At 41.1% G+C, this 23578-nt stretch overlaps 2 protein-coding genes across 5 annotated transcripts in view; one reads left to right on the top strand and one right to left on the bottom strand.

The window, feature by feature from the left end:
* Positions 1 to 6923: 6923 nt before the first annotated feature.
* MTPAP (mitochondrial poly(A) polymerase) lies at positions 6924 to 20524 on the bottom strand. Of its 3 annotated transcripts, none has more exons than XM_080611747.1 (9): positions 20334 to 20524; positions 17804 to 17976; positions 17030 to 17263; positions 16471 to 16605; positions 12874 to 13085; positions 10753 to 10979; positions 9429 to 9521; positions 9256 to 9329; positions 6924 to 7852 (listed from the first exon to the last, which is right to left on the bottom strand). In XM_080611747.1, exons 1-9 carry the CDS (start codon positions 20515 to 20517, stop codon positions 7520 to 7522), a joined length of 1665 nt encoding a protein of 554 aa, XP_080467873.1. In that variant the 5' UTR covers positions 20518 to 20524; the 3' UTR covers positions 6924 to 7519. The 3 variants fall into 3 exon arrangements, with proteins under 3 accessions (XP_080467873.1, XP_080467874.1, XP_080467872.1); XM_080611746.1 differs by having other exon boundaries at positions 6925 to 7852; positions 16471 to 16695; XM_080611748.1 differs by lacking the exon at positions 9429 to 9521 and having other exon boundaries at positions 16471 to 16695.
* The window catches only part of MAP3K8 (mitogen-activated protein kinase kinase kinase 8), a 23363-nt gene continuing 20237 nt past the window's right edge, over positions 20453 to 23578 (top strand). Inside the window, exon 1 of one of the 2 annotated variants that reach the window (XM_080611751.1) lies at positions 20453 to 20573. The gene's annotated coding sequence lies outside the window, so the exon portion shown is untranslated. Of the gene's footprint in view, positions 20574 to 23093; positions 23234 to 23578 lie in introns of those variants that run through there. The other variant, XM_080611750.1, reaches the window with a different exon arrangement.

The following is a 23578-nucleotide window of genomic DNA, read 5'->3' as shown; positions in this document are numbered from 1 at the left end:
GATCTCTTTGGACATAGTTCCCTGGACACTGAGAATTCAGAGAGCAACAGTTCAAAACCATTGCTCTCTGAAATCCGTCCCTGTTTCATTATGCTACAAACCTCTGCCCGCATCTGAGGAAGTAAAATGACAGGTATTCTGTTCTTTATCTCATCAACGACTTCAACAGCACTATGGAACAGTGACTTACTAAACAAATAGAGAAGAGGTTTTTTACTTCATTTATCTCCTAGAAGAAATACAAAATTAATTGCTGCAAAACATTTCAAAGATTGAAAATACTGTCTACAGTAAGAAGGGGAACAGAAATCATACAGCCTAAGTGGGAGCAGTGTGAAAGTCTGTTGCTATCTGTAAGCATTTGCATTTTTAGGATAACTGAAAATGATAATATTCCACATTCCTCAGCCAACTGCAATGCAAACCCTCTTAAACATGGATTTTAGTGCAGAACTGTAATAGCAGAGGTCTTTAGTGTGTGTCTCAGCAGCACAGATAATGGGCATTTCAAATGAGACATTACTTTGCAAGCTCTGATACCAAGGCATTATAGCAAACCCTCTTTTGATAGGTGTCCAAAGATGATTTTCAAAAGGAAGAAGTATGAACCACCTAAAGATCCACAGAGCAATTCTCTATATTGTATTTTTGGAGTCACAGAATCTCTGAATCTCATTTCATGACAGAGTCAGTAATGCTTCATTTTTATTTACTGCAGTGGCTAAATACTCACCCTCCCATGTACTGGATATTGTGATTTGCATTGAGTATGCTCTTCCAAATCCCATCATTTTACAGAAGTAGTGCACCATTGGGAGGACTACAGAAAATTAGGGGAGGAAAACCATTTCAAAGAGAGACAGTGCAGTGTTCCTTGTCATTGCTGCATTGTTAGATGTATTACTTTCCACTATATCATTATTTTTTATAAGTAATCTAACAGTAATTACTATTTATCTAATTACTTTAAATATGAAGCCTTTGTGTATGCTTCTAGTTCTTTCTTCTCATCTTGAGAAGCTCTAGCAATAGCTCCTAGAGAAGGATTTTAGAAAACCAGATTTCAGATGTAAATATTCAAGGAGAATTCAACTAATCCTGGTTTTCAACCTAACAGTCCAACTTCTAACATATGTACCTTTTCTCTGCAGGAAAGCAGATTTTTTCCTGTGTCCAACATGAGAAAAAGCAATACAGAATTACGGGAATTGTTCCATCCTGTGGAATCAGCAACTCAAATAGGAGGCTGTAACTTTGTAATTCATGGGGCTCTTACCTCCTCCGTCAGGCTATGAGGATAATACCTAGAAGACATATTCTGGGAGTTGTTCCATGCAAGATTCCTTGTCCTGGTTCAGCAGTAGCAGTCATTTTTTCTACTGGTGCAGTGCTGTGTTTTGACTTTCGGCCTGGGAATAATACTGATAAAGCCGATGTTTTCAGTTGCTGGTCAGAATGTTTACCCTGAGCAAGGACTTTGTGAGTCTCATGCTCTGCAAGGGAGGAGGAGAAGCCGGGAGGAAGCAGGGACAGGACACCTGACCCAAACTAGCCAAAGAGGTATTCCATACCACAGCACGTCATGCCCAGGATGTAGAACTGAGAGTTCCCGGAAGGGCTGGATCACTGCGGGGTGGGGGTGAGGTACCGGTTGGTGAGCGGTTGTATTCTCTTCCTTGTTATTTCCTTTATCATTATTACTATTGGTGGTAGCAGTAGTGATTTGTGTTATACTTTAGTTATTAAACTGTTCTTATCTCAACCCGTGGGAGCTGCATACTTTTGATTCTCCTCCCCGTCCCTCCAGGAGCGGAGGGAAGAAAGGTGGGGGGGGAAGTAGACTGCGTGGTTCTGATTTACGGCCTGGGCTTAAACCACGACATTCCTGTACAGGGCTGCACCGTTTACACTGACTACAAATCTGTATGCACAAGAGAGCTCAGCATGGGAACAAAACCCTGTCTATCTCTGAAGTCTCTCTGTGAAACAAATTGAACATAGTTTTCGCCATAACAACAGGAGAAACAAATTATTTTGAAGGGTAAAGCATCTCTCAAAAAATTTTCAGGGAACTGCTACTTTCTAGTGCTACAGACTGTGTTAAAGATGTCTCTGATGAACAGGCTTCCTAAAAATACATGCTCAGTATAGGTGAGGCCCATCAAGTCGAGCTAATTGATCCCTCTACAAGCCATGGAAAAGGCAGTATGGAGACTCAATCTACACAAGAAATGAAGCAGTTGAAAAAAGTTACATTGCAGTGCGACAGCCACATTTTTAAAGCTACCTGTTTCTTGAAGGCAGCTGTATTCACTGTTGCTCCACAAAATACTATGGGCCAAATTTTACAGAGCAGATGAGAGATGATTAAAAGACAATGGGGAGGGGGTAAAACCTTTTGCATGAAGGTCCTGCAAAAGAAAGCAAAACAACCCTCTACTTGAAGAAAGTATTAGAAACAGGTCTGCAAAAGCAGTAGATCAGGACTTTCAACTAAGAGGATTTATGGAGAAAGAGATTTTATCTCCAGGCACAGGTTGGCCTTGTATAAATCCTAACCCTTGTTTTAAACAAACTGACCCCAAATTATCTGTGACATGTAGAAGAATTTTCTACTAGAATAGAACCTTGGTGGTAATTTTCCAATAAGCAAGACAAAGCATGCATTTGGAAGAGAGGACTTTCCAGTGCACAGGATGATTTCACTTTGAAAAACTTCCTAATTGTTGTTTCATTAGATCTCCAAAGCAGCCAAGGCTGGAAATCCTAAACTTGCTTCAGCTGAACTTGGCATGGACCTTTAACTAGTTTGCTGGCAAAATTATTTAAATAAAGGTTCTACGTCTAACTTTCTTTTTTCCAAAGGTACAAATACAAAAAGCAGCCCATATCCCCCACAGAGTATAAACAAAATTGAACTTTGAAATAAATCTGCAAGAAGACAGACATGCTGTTGTAAGAACATGTTTCCTTGATGACTGCAGACTCAGCACAAGGATGGAGCACAACTACATTGCAGCTGAGAGCCCAGCAGCTCTGGACCCAGAAGTAACACAGTACCAGCAACGTGCCAGACCCAAGCTGACAAGCTCTGCTAGGCAGCAGAGTCCTGTTCCACACTAGTGCCCTTGGGGCGCTGTGCTGTGTCTCCAGGACTTTGTTCCTTCCACACCTGCACAAGTGTCTGTACATAGCTGTTGCTTCAGCTGAGACTAGCTCAGATGTTTCCGCTGTACTCCCCTGCAGTGGCACAAATGCGTTTTCTGCTGCTTTTCTGCAGTGCCAATCTGGAACTCACAACCTCGTATTTTCCTTCAGATCCTTTTAGAAATTTTTAGGCCAGATCTGAATGTCATGGGGAATTTGTCAGCTGGGTAAGTGCAGTGGCCATATCAAAGCTTTCAGTTAGGACCAATATGGGAGAACAGTTAAAACTCATGGTTAAGTGAGGCAGCAGCGAACACAGATTGAGACCAAAGGATACAGGTTGATGGAAACAAGAGGTACCTCAAGAACAGTAAAAAAGGACGAACAGGTACCCACCTCAAAGTTATAAACATGAATGTATGGCAGCCTGGAACAAACAGGAGGAACTAGAGCTCTTTCATGCTGTTACCGCAGCACTGATGGAACAACAAATGTGGTGGGATAGCTCATGTATGGTGGGAACACTGTGATGGATGGATTCAGGCTCCTTAGGAGAGACAGGGAAGGAAGACAGGAAGACTCAGAGGTCTCTTCACATTAAGAAGCAGCTTGAACGTTTGTGATGGATGGCAGTCTGACTGAGAGTGGATCAGAACTGGACTGAGTTAGGATCAGAAAAGAAGCCACTAAGAGTGAAAAGGATGTGGCAGTGTTATTACAGAGCAGCCCACTGGGGCGATGAGGACAGCCAAGCACTGGAACAGGTTGCCCAAAGAGGCTGTGCAGTCTCTATCCTTGGAGTTTTTCAAGTATTGGCTAGAGAAATCCCTGAAGAATCTGGTCTAATCTCACAGCTGATTCTCTAGAGGTGTCTGGACTAGGTGCAAAGGTCTCTCTGAACCTGAATTATCCAAAGTCTAAAGAACAGAATCTCACGCAGGATCTGTATATTTGAAATTGAGGCAGAGGAATAGAGCATCTGCTACCAACCAAGAAGTCTCAGTTTTATGACTGTGTCTTAGCCATGAGCATCACACACAGATGCTCACCCAGCAGCCAGGTGTAGACAAAGGCTGCAGATTCCCAGGAAGCCAGAGCAGAAAGATGGAGCGCTGGCAGTTGCAGCAGAATTCATTCCTGCAACTCTTACGAGTATCACACATGTGGGACAAAAAAAAAAAAACACAACAAAAAAAACAAAACCAAAACAACAAAACCACAAGAAAAACACACACAAAAAAAAACCATTGCTGGCAACAAATGTTAACTTGAAGTCATGGTCCCAAAGAGCATTTTCTCAGGGCAAGGAACTTCTAAATGTTTTCACTTTCCCTAACCACTTAAGAGCCAGGGAATGTGAGACTGCCCTAAAACACATTCCAAGCAAGGGGAAGGGGCAGAGGGACAAAAATGTGTTTGATTCACTGATGTTCCTTACATGCAGCCTCCCCAACAGCCTACCCTACACTATAGCATTTGGGAAGCAACTAAAACTGACTCTTGCTGAGACATTTTTAAGTGGTTTTGGACCATGTGAATGAGCTCTCAAATCCAGACCGTCAAACCACAGCCCTTTCTTGACAAATAGCCAAACCTTGTTTTCGTGGACAGAACCACATTGATTGTTTCTAACCATCTTCAGTATGATAAGGCTGCTGCCCTCAGGATATTATAATCACACCGTCTCTTTTGATTTGCTAAATACAACCCCTCAAATCTTGGTCCTCCTCTTCTCAGTCCGGTTCTCTTGCCATAAATGGCTTCAGTTCCACCAGTGTCACACAGCTCTTCTCCCAGACATAGCTCATGTTCTAGGGAAGCTTCGGATCGGCTCCCCACCCCTGGTAGCAGCCTCCTCTACGAAAACTGCCCACTGGGCTTATTTATATCAATGATACCTCCTCCTCAAAGTCTCTAGGTTTCACTCACCAGTTAGTCTGCAGCTCCCTGGACCTGCAGACATCTGAACCATTCACCCGTGCATTTCCATTGCTCCAACACTGCTTTTGGCTTCTTTTTTCATTTTCCTTTTCAGAAATTGGCCTGCAGCCATAACAAGGGTTCAGAACTATTCCCAAAAGGGACAGTCAGTCTAAACAGAAAAGTGATGCTGAAAGGCTCTGCACGTACAGTAACCATGTTCTGCCCTGCCTTTCAAGGAATACTAAGCAGCTTTAACACCTATACATATTTACAAATGAAGCGAGTGCTCCAGTGTAGCTCAGCTGTGTAACCAAAATACAAAGTTTAGTGGTATTTGACTACAAGCATCTTGTGCCTAGTTGTCAAATTTCTTACAGAATCTCAATTAGGGTGAACTACCACGAATATAATGCAAGTAGATGTACACTGCCACAGCTCTGCTGTATGCTTCTGTTCCACTGTCTTATTATTGCACTGCAGTATTACCCATTTTGTTTAGCTGGAAAAAAGAAAACTCACTAGTATTCAAGTACTGCCCTAACCTTTGAAAAACTTCAAAAAGCTTCAGAGCCCTTTGCTGAGGGAAATAGCAAAAAAGTCTATCTCTAGGTTCTGTAAAGATTAAGGTAGCAATAGGCCCTTTACAGCATCTGTGCCAAGCCTCCCATTAAAAGCTCTGGGTTAGCACCAGTAACAAGTTATCATGCCAGCCACCAAAAAGAAGTTCACACACTAGCACCAGGATTTAGGTAGAAAACTAAGTCTGAAATTCAAAGCTCAATCTTGAAGAAATTAATACAAGAATTAATTCCTGTGACCAAAATAATGACTATGTCAGTTGTCATTCAAGAAAACACTTCTGAATCAGAAATGGACACATGAATATTAGTTTAAACTCCAAATAAACTAATATGAAATTGATCTCCAAGTCTAACCCTTTAGTCTGCCAACTGCTGGGAAGTACTTTTCCTTGCCTAGTTTTTACAAGTACTTTTCCAGTACACATTACTGCCCACAGTATTTCCAACAAATAATACCTCAGGGAAAAGAGAAAACACACTTCTAAACTCTTTAGACTACACCATTAGAAAGAAAGTCTACACAATATCATATACTACTGCAACATAAAAGAATCTGAACACACTGAAAATGAAAGTGCTCATAAACATCAATGTTGCATTCTGTATGATAATCTGCAAGTTACAGCTATTTCTTGTACAGAATTTCTGTTAAGAATAAAGACAACCGTCTGTAGAGTTATCATTGCCATTTAATTTCAATGCATGAGTGGCTCTCAAACTGGACAGGTAGAATACTCACAAATGTACCTGGAAAATCTATGTGACATTTGCTTACCATCACATCTGCTCTCCACTTACCTGACTTTCTTCCCTCTCCTCTCCCCCTTCCTCCTAAAACCCTTCTGTGGCAGATGGACAGAGAACTCAATGCTTTAAGTCAATGAGAAGGATTGACTCTCACTGGACTAACTGATCTGGAAGGGGGACAATTGTCGTTTAGCTGAGTATCTGAAAAATACAGCAAGCCTGTGAACAAGACTCCAGCATGATACCTGACTCCCCATAAATCTCTGCAGGGAATAAATCCTTCTGCAAAGTACAGTGAGAGGAAGGCTTTGGTGTTGTCTACTAGGTAGCAACTTTTGAGGAGAGTGATGAGGCAAGAAGGACATGCAGAAGCCCCTGCCTGAACCTGAAAGACAGGTTTAAAGTGAAGTTGAAGGCAAGATGAGAAACATGAGTGTATATACAAGTGTGGGTGGGAACCAGTCCTATGGTACAGACAAGAAGAGAGTTGACTGAAGAAATTTGAAATCCAATGGTAAATACAAGAACAAAACCACTTTTCTACCATTGAACAGTTGCACTACCCTTGGAGAGCAATGTTTTATGAAATGGCAAACCCTACTATCTAATTCCATTCTCTTTATTTTGTTTTGGCACTATCTACATGAATGGAAAACAACTGCAAAAATAGATACATGCACTTCGGTTTTACTGGTTTCCGAAACATGACTGGATTGGAAGCAATGGTTCTAGCACATTAATCTTTCACACTGAGGTTTTACCAAAAGGTGGTTGTTTCTTGAGCTTTTATTTAGCCAACAGAATTCCCAAAAGCTTCTTCCCATGCTGTTCCTCTCAGTCTTTTTTTAAATAGGGCCCAGCTGAAGACTACTTCCAAAATCTATCTGTAAAACTTCCATTTGAATGCTCTTCATTCATAAACCAGATGGAAAAGTGAAGAGCAAGGAGAAAAATGTACAGAAAGCAAGCAGACCTGTACAAAAAGCATCACAATGGAAAACAGAGGTCATTTTACTCTCCATTTCACCATAATAGAAATATTAAAAGTAATGTTCTTCAGACTGTATTTCACCTTCAATTCCTAAAACAGAATATTAGCTGCTGTGTTTCTGTGCTGAAAGTCACTTTCCCACTGTTTTTTGTAGATTGTTTGGATTATTTAACTTTAAAGAGTCCAAGAGGTTTCTGATTGTTTCGCTTCCTATTCCTTTCATCCTATTCTTGCTGGAATTACTTTTTCCAAATGGTATCAGTAGGGCTGCCAGTCCCCAAGGCTCTTTATTGATTATTTGCTGAGCTTTCTCTTCCTTCCGTAAAATCCAGGCACTTTCTCTGGCCATAGCTACAAATTTCTCCAGCTGTGGCTGATTAACATTCTTGCTAATATTAAGGTCTTGTTCAAAGGGATTCCAGATATAAAGAGGAGACGATTCAGGTTTATTTACTTCCTTTCCCTGCAGACAGTGTAAAGAAAAAGCCAAAGTTGCATATGTGTATTATACGTTGAGCAAATAACAAATCACTTGAGTTATTACATTAGCATTTTGTATTCTTAGTACATTAGTATTTTGACCTACTAGAGAACTTTTTGCAAAAAAATCCCACTCATTATTAATCAAGTTAATTTTCCTGTCAACCTGACTGTATGACTCCTGTTCTCTGAATCCTCTTAGCGGTGGTTTTCCTTGCCGCATTCAGCTTAGATTTCCTTCAAGGTAAAGAACACACAACTACAGCTTAGCCTTTTTGGCCGTTCTCCCGTTTGCTTTTCCACAAACCTCAGACCTCACTCATTGCAGTTTCCTACTCTTATCTCCATTTGTGTATGGGCAGCATGAGTGTGTCATATTTAACCTGCACAGCCCAGTGTGATAAACTACTACAACCACTTAAACTGTTCAAACCACTCCTCTTTCAGTACTCATTAGGAGCTAGTATAACAAAACAGGATTATTACTTTGGGTGGAATTCCTCCCCATTCAGTTTGTCCTTTAAATAGAGAGGTATTCAGGTCATGGACACTTTTGGGCAAGTCGCTGACAACTATGTAGTTTGCTATTTAAACACACTTCCATCTCAGTGCTTATCACTGCTACTTGGCTGACCTGCTCCGTATTACGGAATCTCTTCAGGCCTTCTACCACAAGCTGTAGCGGGAATCTATGAGCTACTGCTAGTCCAGGAAGTGTCCACGTACATGCTACATACACTCGCCTAGGGCCACGAGGACTGACCAGTAAACAGAAAAACATCAGCAGCACAGACATTTGCCCTGACAAGCTCAGGCTTTAACATGTATATATTTTTTGCTTGCCTTTTTTAAGGCTTAATGGCAAACAAAAGTTCCCCAGCTTAATGAATCAGTTTCTAAAAATCAACCACCAGCAGCAAAAAGATCTCTTAGTGCCTGTAATCTATAGTGCCCACGTAGGAAACAGAACACAAATGTCCACACAGCAACACAGCACAGAAATCCTTGTAAGAAGACCAGCAGGAACAGGTGGAAGTTAAGGCAGCTAGTTATATATGTAGCAAAATAGCGTCTATTTTTAAAACTGCCAATTTTATTACAGGGTTTTCATGAAAAACCATACAGTCTTAGCATCAGATTTTGTGCTTTCCACCATACTCAAGTAATGACACTGCAAGTGTCCTTAATGGTGCTATAAGTGACAAGGCTTTGAGAAGAAAACCTTCTTCCTTGACATGAAGGACTCTGTTTTTGGATACAACCAATGTAAATGGACTTTGTACACGCAATTAAAAATGACAGAAACTCCTCCTTAGCATATGTAGTTTGTCAAATGGCAAGCAAAGAAATTCAGTTGATACTGATGAGAGATTAAAATTCATTCACCTTTCGAAGATTTATGGAATTCCTTCTGAAATCAAAGTTTCCATAATATTCAAAAAAGTCACCCAACAATACATCTAAGGGAAAGAAAAACAACAGCCATCAGTAACATGAAAAGTTTATTTTCAACATGCTCATAAAAAACAATTTTAAAATGTTGATGACAATTTACCTACCAAGTGTTTCTGTATTATTTGTACATTTAATCTTGCTTAAGTCACTAACAAATGAGCAATCGTATCCTCCAATTACAAGCTTGTCTTTTTGATCTGGAACAAAAATCATGGGCATAATTGTAAGTGATAAATAATAAAATACCATTGTGTTTAATAAAATTCAGGTAACAGACATGACTGAATTTGATGAATGCTATCGTATTAAATACATCAAATTAGGAGTTCACGAGGGAACTTTCAGGTTAAGATTCAACTTAAGTGGTTAAAGATTTAAAAGAAAAAAGTACATGGACAGGCAAAGGAAAAGAAGCATGAGTAAATGCTGTATTTTTAAAAGCCTACAGTAATAAGGTATAGGATATCTCTGTATTTCTTAAGTTACTTATTTTAAGTAACAAACCTGATATCTCTGCATACAGAGCTTTATCACACACTAAACAGCACAAATCTCTAAGGCTAACAACTGTGAGGGTTTCGAAAAATCAGACCTAAAGTGTCCATTGTCTTTTTTGAAAAACTTAAAAAAAGATTTAGGAATTTTCTTGTAAAATTTCAGTGCAGGTGTCTTGGCTTATGTATTAAAAAAAAACAAACAACAAAACTGTAGAATTCTGATGGAATGTTTAAACTGATTTTAAAGCAAATGGACACAGACCTTTTTTTCCACTCAGAGCACTCAAAGCTTCCAGAGAAGCATGTCAACAACCAGAAGGCATGAGTGAGGAATCAAGAACTTGGGATATTATTCCCTATGCTTTTCTAAGATTCACTGAACATAATATGCCCTGGAAGCTATGTATGAAACAGCCAGAAGAGCTTGGTTGGGAAGATAAAAGAATTCTTTGCAGATGACTTAGACAGTCTCAAGGATATTCTAAATGGTGAGGAAAAAATATAGACTTTCTTTAAACATTTGGCATCTATAAAGCAATACACATCAGTCTGCACAAAATTCTTAACAACTGCAGAGACATCAGAGACACTACAAGTCTTCTAAAACAGACAAAATAGGAAATAAACAAAAAAAAAGAGCTAGCGTGGGAGCACGGAGCAAATAAATGAGCTCTTAATTATCTGAGGCACAGAACAAGCCTAACCCCTCTAAACAGAATTTAGTATTGTATTGAAAATGGATTTTTTGCCTTTAAAATGTATTATTTTCACAAAAAAACCCATCTAAAACCTGTATATTCTCTTAAACATAAGGCATGCATAGTATGCACTAGTAATTTGAGGACATAAAGAAATTGGTTGAGTTTATTCGTCACTTTAGAGAAAATAAATGTGAAAGTCACTGTAATAAACACATAAATAGCTGTCTTACCTGCCAGTTCTTTAAGCTGATCTAGTGTTGGAATGATAGGTGGTGATCTCCTTTGCAGAAAAAACATGACCATCATGGTCAGAGAGAAGTTTGTAATCCAGGTGCCAGGAATACTATTTGTAAGTCCATGAACACGGGCCCAACATCGTACACTGAACACTAGTGCTCTTACACGGGAATCCAGACAGCCATAGATGTACAAGAGTTCTGAACTTTTTATAGCGATGCTGAAGAAGGAATGAAAAGTAAGAGACATGTAAATAATGAGAGAACTGTGAAGTACCAGTTCATTGTTCAGCCCTACAGCATCATTAGGGTATCTATAAAAAACCACATTTAACTTTTATGCATTTAAAAAATAGAGGAGAATGCCTGAAATTGTCCAGGATGAAATATTTGGTAATTTTCCATAGTAGTAAGTATACAGTTGTATACTTGTTGTATATTGTAAATAACAATACTGCATTTGCACTGTTTCCTTGTTCCACATCACAGTGTGAGTTAAACAAATAAACAAAAACCTAACCAAACAAGCAAAAAAGAAAGAAAGAAACAAGAAAGTTCCACCAAGTACTCAGGAGTGAAACTATACATAATGAAGGCAAAAACCACAATTTAGCCACAATTGCCTTTGAGGTACATTAGACAGTATCTCTATCCTAACAATGTATTGAAAAATACATGAAGTGCAGAGATACACTGAAATTTGCAAAAGAAGCCAATTTTCAAATTACTCATATTTAGTCCTGCTAGAAAATCTGGAAGAATAAAGGTCTTCAGATGGATCAGGTTTTTACGTGCTTCATCATATGGTCGTACAAACATTCATGTAGTGTACAAACGAGAGGGCATGAAAAGGTAGAAGAAAAATGGAAGCATGGTGTGAGAGCAAAACTTATTTTGGGTTCAGTTTAAAGTACTTGTTGAACTACAGCTGCAGGATTTTTGCTCCTAATCTTGCACTGAATTATTCTAAAAATCCACCATGGCATTTTGGGGAAATTTACCATGTCAAAGTTTTACAACACCTGGACTTCTAAAACTTCAACTCTGAAGCGCTTCCTTGTGTCCAGAGGTTTGGTATTACTCCAAATGATAAAAGGACAACCCATGCGGTCCCAACCAGCCAAACTGTCAGCAGAGAATTACAAGTAAATGCTGACTTTCACTCTGGCTGCCTATACAAAAGTAATTTTATTGCAAGACATTTGTTCCGTACTGTCTTAACAACTCCTGCATATTCTGAAATGGAGCTTTGGGTAATTCAGAAAATTCAGGCTAGGATCTGACTGTATCTCATGTAGACAAATCACAAAATCTGAACTAAAATTCTTATGAAAAGTATTCTGAAAGCGAATCACTCACATTCTACTATTCCCTAACAACAACAAAAAAAGTTAGTTACTCATTTTTTATTATGGTACCCTTAAACCAGTGTTATGGATGTATTCTGGGTTGTGGTGGGTATTTCTTAATAAATAAGTGACAGCAAACCAAATCATACATGTTACTATCAACCAAACGAGGGCATGCTGTCAGAGCTAAAACAGATGCAAAGAGAGATATTTCTAAGAAGCCTGCTCCCTCTATTGGGCATTGCAGTGAAAGGTCCAAAACGACAGTAAGACTTGAGATTCTGCTTTCAGACGTTCAGCAAGTTAATTTAGCATTCAAGATACCTTGCCAGCAAACAGCTGTATGCAGACCCTTAAGAAAAAAAGGACACCGATAACTAGAAGCCAAATAACTGAAAACTAACACAATGGAGCTGCTTAATCTGAAAACTAATCAAAAGAAGACAGTGCATATGCCCATATAAATGAAGGGAAGTAATAACTAACAAGCACTGCCTTCTTTCAATTCCTTATTAGTCAACCTTACTGTATAGAGTGGTTTTCAAGTCTTCAGTTTCAGCCAGCAAGTATTTCCTATGCTGGAGAAAGATATCTTAACTACTTCAAAACCTGAGCTCTATACAGTCAAATATATCCTTTTTACTTTCAGAGCCAACATTCACTTCTGTTAACAACACAGAAAGGAGTAGACAAAACAATTTTCATTACAGGTTTTCAGAACATAATTACATTAGTATTCTTTCTAAACTTTTTAAAACTGTCTCACCTGTTGCTCACTGACAGATCACACTGGAATCCTGTCGGTTGATGGGAAAATTTCACCAGCGGACAGCGAGCATTGAGTATCTTCTGTACACTCACACATCCAGGACCAAAATTATCAAGGCAATCACCAACCACAGAGAGAATTTTCTGGGTTGCTAATCTTTCAGACGGTAATCTTTTCATTTGATACTCCATGTCAAAGGGACCTTTTTTCTAACACAGAATTTTAAAAGTAAAGTGTTAGCCCTGGAACCAGAGACATTTAAGAATACTTGTGATAGACTACAACTGTTTGCAAAAGAGTTTCAATTAAAGATCGATAGACAAGAATTATTCAAGGCAACGTGCAGAACTTTGAAAAAGGTAAAACCATGTTGTATTATCTTTTATATTCTTTTTCAGGGATTCAATTTTTCCAGATTAATTGTAATCAATTTACCCTCATCTGAACAAGTAACTTTACAGTATAATACTACTACATATCACTATTGCCTACAACAAGTAATTCTGGAATTCCTGAGAGCATATGCGATCTGATTGAAAAGAGGAGCATACAGTGGAACTAGAGAGGCAAACAACAACCAGAACACCCTTAATTTCAAACCACCAGTAATTCCATTTCAAATCCTCAAAGAACAATGCATTATTAGTGAACCAAATATCAGTGTAAAGGACAATGCCTTTTTCATTTAAAAAAAAAAAATTAAAAAAAACCTTGTCCTGGTTTAGCCCCGAACATGCAAATAACTTAATCCCTCAAAAAGAAGACAAGCTTCTGTAAGACCTAAACCAATCACTTCACTACACATACAGTTTTTATGACAAACAAAAACACCTGTAAAGATGTATTCTGACAACATCAGAAATCTGTTTTCTTGTAGGCCTTTTTATTTTGAACTGTCATATTTGTAGTGTGTATCTCAATAAAATAACTTCATACCCATGAAATCTCTGTTCTCTTTATAGTCCCTCTATGTTTTTAAGAAGCCTCAGCTAATTTTGCTTGCTAATTCAATAGCTGACACTGATTTATTACCCGCCTTAAAACCCATCATGAGTGAAATGTACACTCCACAAACAGCATTACACAGTGACCTAAGTAGTCCTCTGAGACACAGGGGAGGTTACTTTTGTTGTCACCAGGTTAGTGCAAAAGAAACATGGGTTCACAGACAGGAGAAACAATTCAGAAGTTAAAGACCTTGAAACCTTTCCCATAAAGTCTATTTAGGTGCTGAATTTCTGAACTGCTCCAGCAATCACTGAAGTGGACTGCTCTTGCCAACAGTTCTCCAGACAGCATATGTGTTTGACCATACCAGGACAGAGGTCCCTCATCCATTTAGCTGTGTATGCATGCTACGGCAGGGCTGGCTCAAAGTGAAAAAAGCCTGTAACTATTAGCATTGAGGCAGGTAACAAGAAAGAAAAAGACGGGAACTCTGACAACATGTAGGTGTGCTGGTATTTGGACCTTTTTGTTTGTGACAAAATTCACAACATGCCTTCCGAACAGCAGCTCAGTATCTCTCAGAAGCTGAATAAAGACTTATTTTTTTGTAATGATAAAATAGGTACTCTTAATCATTGACAGGACCTTCTCACACAGCTTTGGTGTCAGCTGGGCAGGATGAAGTACCGATACACTTGCCTCAATAGGTTCTCCACTTATCCTTGCCATGTCACTCAGAACAGCAAATGTACATAAAGTAAACTATTACTCAGGGGTAAATTGATACAGTACCTTAAGCAAGAAGCGTAACTGTTTTAACACAAAAGTTGTTACTTTAAAAATATCACAGAACTCTGTTTTATGTCATTCACTAATATCCCAAACTGCCCACATGTTCAGAATGGTCATGGTCAAACATTGCATTGATGATCTTGGTAAAGAATGCTCCCACTTTTGCTGCTTTTTAAATTCACAACTAGAAATCAGTTTACCGTAAGACTAAAAATAATGTTATTTAATGTAAATAGATACCGAAATGGCTGGTACCATTGCTGGTACCTCCTAAAAGGATGCAATAAAGCAAAAATCAGAGGATACCCATTTCACTGCTGCTCTATCATCTTATAACTAAAGCCACCTCCCCTTGTCTTCACTTGTTCTAAGACAGTCAAGTTACGTATACTAGTCACACAATTTGCCAGGGAGAATATTGTTCTCCCTACAAATCATACTGCCAACTATATGAGATTTTTGCCTTCCTCTGAAATACTGTCTGTTGCCCATCACAGGCAATGGGCCCAATGTTAGTACCAGGTTTACATGGCAAGGTTTTGGTAGTAGGGTAGCTGCAGGATTGGCTTCTTTAAGAAGCCACCAGAAGCTGCTCCTAATGTTGGACAGGGACAGTTCTAGCCAGCTCCAGCTGTTGGCCAAAGCTGAGGCCGTCGGTGATGCTCTAATGTTCCTTATTTTACATACTTTTACATTGATGCAGCAGATGTACCCATGTTTTAACACTCTAAAATGTCAACAAAACCAACAAGATCATCATCTTCAGTGCATATAGTCTGTGCCTGCACACAAGAAAAAAGCTTCGCTGCACCATAGAGAGTATCAGTGTGTCACACAGCCTATTAACCTACCATGTAATCTGAAGGCACACACTCAGCTAGTATCCCTGCTGGCTTCTTGCTCCAGCATCCCCATAGTAATGAGCATGTGAACTATCCACAAGTAATCACAACTGCCAGTAAACTTGTCCATCATCAAGTAACAATAAAGTTCGCCACAGAACTTCTATTTCTACAGGGGATGACTACAAAAGAAAACAGCTAGTCACAAAATACGCTTTGAAAATGGTAACTTTATACTTGAAAGATTTTTCCTTCAAACTTTAAGAGGTAACTTTACTGTTTAAATGTAAAGGGTTCCTAGATTTTAATAATTCACACACGATGTGTGTGTGAACTCTTCAGCTGACATTTTGCTTTCACTGTGTCTGATCACTGCAATAGTATTAAATACTATGTATGTTTGAAGGGGTATTTCTTTAAAAGTAACATACGTAGCAATATACAAGTTGTACAGAAAAGCTGAGCGAATTTTTAGTCTTCGAAATCTTGAGTCTATCGTGATTTTATTTTTTTAAGGAAAACAAAGCTAGTTTTTCCCAAACTATCTATCATCATCCAAATAAAAAGTTTTCAAAATGCCAGAATCACTTAGTTAGTTACCCATTCAGCATCTGTGAAAACCCTAAAAATCAAAGCCAAGCTTTAAAAGAGCATGGATGAAGCCCAGCACCTTCATCCACGAAGATGAAACCACAACGTAAGAATGGAAGGTCTGACACTGCATCCATTTCAGACAATAAGGGCTTTTTTCACAGGGAAATACACCCTATCAGTACAAAGTCTACGTAAACACCAAATCATTTTCTTCCTATTGCAAGGAAGGTATCTTTCATGTCACATCCATCTTTTGAAAGTCTTCAAATCCAAACATTCAAATAAACTTGTTCACAGCCTATAGTATGAACTCATGTAAAATCTAAGTATAAACAAACTGATTCCTGTGTGTGAAACAGCAAATGAGCTGCTCTGTTGAAGAAATCCAGTAGGTTAAAGATGCACAGCATAATCTTACCATTTTTGCAGCATGCTTTTGTGTATCATGGAAGTCCAGAAACATGTCCACATCGCATCCCAATTTGCCAAAGGTGTTGACTGAAGAGCCAAATGGCTTTACTGTGCTGTCTGGAAAATATGCACGTGCAAAATCCTGAACCAGGGAACAGACCAGATATCGGAGCTTGATATTTTCATCTGTAAGCTGATACTCATTCAGTAGGATGTACATCTGACTGCTTATCTAGGTGAGAAAATAAATACTTTAAATATAAAATCACTCATCTTCTGTCTAGTAGCATACATTTACATCTACATAACATCACTGCAACTGGAAGATTTTTTTTAATCTCAAATGTGCTTATTTCATACAGAAAAAATATTTTCGCAATTAAAATTCCTAATTTCGTCCACATATTTCAATGAAGGACTCACACAAAATTCTAAGAAGGGCTGCTTTTTTTTTTTTCCTTACAAAATAGAAATAAATTGTTTGGTAAGTTGCATATGACTACTTGCAAATCTGAAATAGGCATGGTTCATTTCTCATTGAAAGAGATCAAGAAACCTCTACTTACACTGTCTGCATGACAAAGCTTCTCAATAAGCTCTTTCACTGGAATGTGAGACTGAGGAGAGAGGTGAAGTGGTGCCTCTTCAGCAGCTTGACTGACTGGGTTTTTCAGCATGAAAGTAAAAAGTCTAGATTTAAATGGAACAACGTGATACTCTGCAGCACTTGGGACTCCAATGACATCCTGCAACGAGGCTATACTGTTCTTTTCCGAAAATTCTATTAAAGCATGGATACTCTAAAACATGACAAATGGAAACAGACAGGGTTAGATAAATGCGTACAAGCCCTGAACTGATACTATTTAGATGGGAGTTGCTGAGACAGTTTAATGACGGTCCTGAAGCCGAATGCAAGGCCTTGTACCTCAACAATTTCTAGGCATTTCTTCACAAGAGGTCAGAAATATTTAAGATATGCTATTCTTGGCAGTAAGCACTAAACATAAAAGTTCTAAAATCTATTTATCTTCACAACTGCAACACTTAGAAAACACATAAAAGAGAATTATCTCTGTTGTCAGAACAACACACAGTGCAGCGCTATGTGAAAGTTTCAGAGGTTTAATGTAAAACAGGTTGCTAGCTATGCCTTAAGTGTTGCTTAGCTGATTGATGAATAAAAATCTGTTGCCCAGCAACATTAAGAAAGATAAAAAATTAATTTAATATACTAATTATAGATCATTTTCTTAACTTGCATGTATGAGGCCTCGACCAAATGCTGGCATTTGTTTTTGTATAAGTCTAAATTTTACTTTACTTTGTTAATTACTTACCCGATTTTCAAAAAAGAAATGACTTTTAATGTTTCCATGACTGGATAAATACTGCAATAATTTTTTTTCATTCAATTTTGGTGGGCACTTAATTAAAACAGTCCGTTCTGCTTGCTCCAATCGTTCTGTCTGGACCTCAGCAAATGTCTTCTTTCTGGTATTGACTTCAGCATCTGTGAGATGAAATGAGCATCAAGACTCTTCTATATAAATAGAAAGATGTAAAACTGATTTTAGTACACTTAGTCTCTTTCTCTGGATTGAAAACTGGCCAAAGGTTTGTACTGGCTCTCTGAGAGGGTCACAGCAAAAGAAAAAGCAACCAAGAATGAGTGAAAGACACAAACGTTAAGTGCATGTCTGTCACAAATGCATACATTTGTACGAACAAGGAATAGCAAATATAGGAAGAAAAAAATACTGACTTCCTTTGATGCCCCAGGAAGCTTGATAATACAAGGAATCTTTTCTCTCCTTTGATTTGCTGTTCACCATCAAAACACTCAGCACACAGAGTCAGACTCTACATATGAGTCTGGAAATACCAGCTAGGGTATGAGGCAGAGCTAGACCTTTGGCAAGCTATGCTGGAAAGATAATCTCTCTCAGCTACCATAAAACCAGCACTTTCACCTTCAGAACAATTCAACATTGGCTTATTTCTACAACTCGTCACCTTCTTTTACAGTAAACTCCTACTCAAAAATTTCATTTAATACTATACTTTCATCTGCTCTACTACAATAAACCCACAGATCAGTCATATCTTGCCACACTACTGGCAATCTACATTGCTGCTGACAGCCCACAGAATTAACAGGAAATGAGACACGCTGAACATAGACACTTTTTTCTTGATTGCATACATGAAAAGGGGACATATCCTGAAATTTGAAATCATAATCACTTGCCTGCATAACTCTCAAACTAATCTACTGACCACAGCACATTACTACAGCCTGTGAAGCTGCTGTCTGTTAATACTGCAATTTGTAAGTCAGACTGGAGAACATGCAGTTAGTTCCCTGCAGCTACTGTCTGCTATAGGAAGACTCAGCAGACCACTCCATTCTACAGTCTTGATTTTTAGGAACCCCTGGGATATTGTGACCTCACAAAAAATCTTAACTATCATCTAATGACATTTGTTAGCATTTATTATCATTAAAAAAAAAACCAAACAAACTTAAATGGGAGATTTAGGTTAGATATAAAGACCAAATTCTTTACTGAGAGTGGTAAGACACTGGTACAGGTTGTCCAGAGAAGTTGTGGCTGCCCCATCCTGGCAGTGTTCAAGGCCAGGTTGGACAGGGCTTTGAGCAACCTGGTGTAGTGGAAGGTGTCCCTGCCCATGGCAGGGGAGTTGGAACTGGGTGATCTTAAGGTCCTTTCCAACCCTAACCATTCTATGATTTTATTTTACAAATGTATTGAGCTCTTACATAGTCTTGTAAATATGAAGCAACATAGTTGTTTTGATAGCTTAGTTGTATGTAGCATTTTTCATTAGAAAACAAAAAAAGCATTTTATGAAGATGATAAATATCCTATTTTCCTTAGAGGCAGAGCAGTATGAAGTGACTCTGATACAGAAAGGACAAGTCACATGGATGAGTGCCACAATCAGGAGATGAACCTGGATCTTCTCACTCCCACAGCTCTCTGCATTATTCCAGATTGCCCATGTGATTCCTCCTGATTTATTGCCTGCACATGCTTAGTTACTACAGCAGATGATGTGCTCTGACATCTCTTCCTAGCTCTGCTGTCATCTGCACAATCTAAGCACAGCAGAGTATAGATGATCACATCCAAAAGGTGGTTGTAAGCATATTAAATGCAAGAGAGAGAGTCCATTTTGCTTTCTTCCTCTGTTCCATGTAACATTTCCAGTTAGTGACAAAGTTTCACAGTTATTTTAAACAGGTATACACCAGCACTCCTGCTGCAAGAAACGACACCATTCTCCATATGGTGCTCGTAGATACTCTAATGCTGCCCTCTGCATCCTGATCTAATGCAAGTATACACACAGTCATGTGGCAAACCAGGTCCAAAAAAAGGATCATTAACCGAAATCTGGACACACTCCAACTGGTTCACGCGGCTTTTACGTTGGGGGGCCCAGAGCTGAACGCAGTACTCAGGGTCTCACAAGAGTGGAGTAGACGGGGAAATTCATTCACCTCTAGCGCATTTCTACGTTTAATAAACCAAGTCCCAGACAACGCTAGCAGGTTCTGGCCTCCCAGGCTGCACCCTGGCGCTACTGCCGAGAAAGCACAGGCCAACACAGCTGCCACGGGATGCCCCCGTCGCTGCAGGGACTCCGAGGCCTTAAGAAAGTACTGAAGCCTGGGACGCCGGCACTGCCCAGGCGCCTCTCCCGAGGCCGAACCGCCAGCCGCAAACTCGACAGGCGGACACTCCACTCCCCGCGCTCTCTCCTGACCTCATCGCCCCCCGGGAGGCACAGCCGTACCGGCGACACCATGAGGGGAACGTGCCGCGGCCCGGCGACCCCTACCTTCACCCGCCTCCTCGGGGCCGGCCGCCTGCGGCGCCCTCTGCACTGCAGCCCCGGAGGAGCCAGGCCGGACCTGCCCGCGGGGCTGCCCGTGTCCCGCGCAGCCGCCGGTCGCCGCCGGGCTGGCGAGGCGCAGGTGGCCCCGCAGCAGAGACAGCGCCCGCCCGCCCGCGCGGTGCGCCATTACGGAGCCGACAGCAGCCTCTGCGCAGGCGCTCGTTCTGCCTTGGACGGCGGTCGGTGAGGCTCAACCTTCCTTCGTCTAGAGCGGAGTGGGTCCCGGATTCGTGGGCTGCCCGTGGGTTACCGGCACGGCGTTTGCCGGGATGGGAAGGGCTGTTGTCACCACCAAGGCGTGTGAGAGCAGGCATATACCTGCTTTGGCATGAGGGAGAAAATTAACCGGCCAACGCAGCTCAGCCCAGGCCGGGCCCAGGGCTTGTGGGTGCGGGCAGCTGCTTACCCGTGTGAGGAAGCAGAGAGCAGGGTAGGCCTCCTGCCTGCCCATCTGCCAGAGCCTGCGGTCGCCCCTCGCAGGACCCCTGCCAGCAAAGGGCAGGAGGGGTAAAGGTGGGCATGGAGGTGAATCTGGAGGGGCTGATGGCCAAAGTGATAGGGGCTGAATGCAGGCTTCAGATGACTGGCTGCTTAAGAAGGGGAAACACTGGTGATACCTACTGGTGATAGCTCTAGGTGCAGTCAAGAAATGTATTGGGGCTTAATTATTGAAATGTACCAAATAAAGAGTTTATTTCTTAATAATAAATGCATAATAATGTGCCTGCCCCATCCCTGGCAGTGATCAAGGCCAAGATGGGGCTTTGAGCAACCTGGTCTAGTGTGAGGTGTCCCTGCCCATGGTAGGGGGTTGGAAGTGGATGATCTAGAAGGTCTGTTCCAACCCAAACCATTTTGTGATTTTTCTGGTCCATGCCAGGGGTGCTAAATGGGAGTTACTATAGAGAAGGCAGTATCCACGTTCTGTGGGATCAGAAATGCAGTGGTTAGGTCACAGAGCTGCAGGGCACCCAGGAAGTGGCCTACAGCATGGTTCCCAGGTATGGACTGATGAAAATGTCATTTTCGTTAGTATTTAAAAATAGTTATTTTTGTAAAACTTATGGGCACATGTGTACTGTAGGTTAGGCTGGGCTGTGTGGCTCTTTTGTGTGTTAGCAGGTCTTCACTGCAGAGCTGTACCCTTGGGAGCCTCCTAGTAAGTCAGGGTCTGTAAGTAATTGCTCTGACCTACCTCAGGTTTGTATCCTAGGATGATCCTGAATCTGAGTAGATTGCTTTTTAAATATTGCATTTCAGTTTATACCCTACATACACATGCCATGGAGCAGAAACCTGTGTTTCCTCCATCTTTCCATGGTGAGTTTCCTCTGGAATCCTATGACTTGTCCTTTGTAAATGCACTGATGTGGAGAGAAACTCCTCCTCTTTTCCCCTTTGAAGCCGGTCTAAAAAAAGGAAAATGGATTCATTAAAATTAATTGTGGGTTTAGGAACACTAATAACCCAAGCAAATTCCTCAAAGAGGATACTGAAGGTTTCCTAGCTTGAGAGATGCTGTGTGTAAGAACGTGTTTGCTCAGCTTTAACCTTCCACGTTCAAGGTGCTCCCAATTCTGCCACCTTCTAGGCCTGGCCTCTCTCCTATTTACCTCTCTTGTAGCCTGCCTTCTTCCTTAGTCCCCTTCAATTTCCTTCCTCTGGTTTTATTTCAATGATTTTCAGCTTGCTTGCATTTTTTTCACAGGTGTTTCTTAGTAAATGCACTGAGTAGTTAGTGCAACTGGGCAAGGTCCAACTCAACATAGATATGTATTTCTTTATGGAGGTTTGCTGATGTGTTTATCATCTGTGTATTTTGGAGAAGAAAGCTTGTGTGAGCAGATGTTAACACTGCTAGCAGTATTCCACATGCTAAGTTATGATGCTAAGGGAAACAAAATCAATTAGTGAGCCTGTCTGGTTCCCTGCACATTTCAGAATGTCATTTGTGCCATACTTTGGGCAGTTTTGAACAGCACAAGTAGCAAATGTGCAACCTTTCAACAAGGGAATCAGTGTGTCTAGGTAATGGAAATAGAAAAGGAGTTGTATGTGCTGATAATAAACACTGGAGCCTAAGGAGAGCGTTTTGAAGCTTTATAATGAAAGTTTTGCCACTGACTAAAGTAAGCAAATACTCATTATAGTGCAGATAATAAACAGAAAATACAGCTTGTGTCTCATGAGATCTTGAGGCAGGTTCACCTCATCTGCTCCTAGTGCTGCAGCAACTGGGTTTGGTGATCAAGAAGTGCCACTTCTCTCCTTAAAAGCTAATTCGGTGAAGAGGAACAGTTGGGCAGCACAGTCCTGCAGGAGTTACTGCCTTTTGGATGAGAAATAAAATATAATCCAGCCCAATTTTAGCAATTACCGAGTTTACGCTGCTGTCCCCAAGAGCATTTCAGTCCCACTGCCGCTAACAAATCCTTCACATTGTTGTCCTATATTCCACCTGTTTCAGCTGAATTTTTATTCCTATAACCATAGAATCAACTATGTTGGAAAAGACCTTAAAGGTCATCAAGTCCAATCGTTAATAATGCTTGAACTCGGTCTGTGTAGGGTGCTGGCAGGATCCCCCTAGATGCGCACGGGAACAGGGGAGACCGAGGGGCTCACGGATGGCACCGGGATTCTGGCAGCGCCGTGGCCGCGCCCAGAGCAAGGCGGCGCAGCTCCCCCCTTCCAGGAAACCGAAATAGAAACCTCAGCCGGGGCCGTCCCGGTCCCCCGCCCTCGGCGTGGAGCGGGCGGTGCCACCTGCACCCTTCCCGTCTCCGAGAGCGCCCGGCGCTCCAGGCGTGCGGACGGACCGAGCGGCTTCTGGCGTCCCGCGGGTAAGCGGGAACGGGCTTGGGGCAGCGGGGCCTCGGGTCAGGCGGGGGAAGCCCTGGGAAAGCGCCGGCGGGACGGGAAGGGACGGGACTGCGGTGCCGGTGAGGAGACGGCTGGGCTACTTCCACGCTCGGCCGGCTGGCAGCAGGGATGGAAGTGCGGGAATAGAGCCAGGCAGGCTCCTGGCTGCCCTCCGCTCGCAGTGCACCGTGTTTGCGCTGGAGCCGTTTGATCCGCAGCACCTGTGCTGCTGTTCCCGGGGTCTGCAGGGCAGGGGGACACGAAACGCTCTGCACAGGCAGCGGGCGGGGAGGGGACACACGACCACTTTTCTGTAGCACGAGTGA

This window comes from Psittacula echo, assembly GCF_963264785.1.
Source record: "Psittacula echo genome assembly, chromosome: 2".
In the NCBI taxonomy this organism is placed as follows: domain Eukaryota; kingdom Metazoa; phylum Chordata; class Aves; order Psittaciformes; family Psittacidae; genus Psittacula; species Psittacula echo.
The sequence above is the reverse complement of the archived record's forward strand: the minus strand, read 5'-3'. Positions and strand labels throughout refer to the sequence as shown.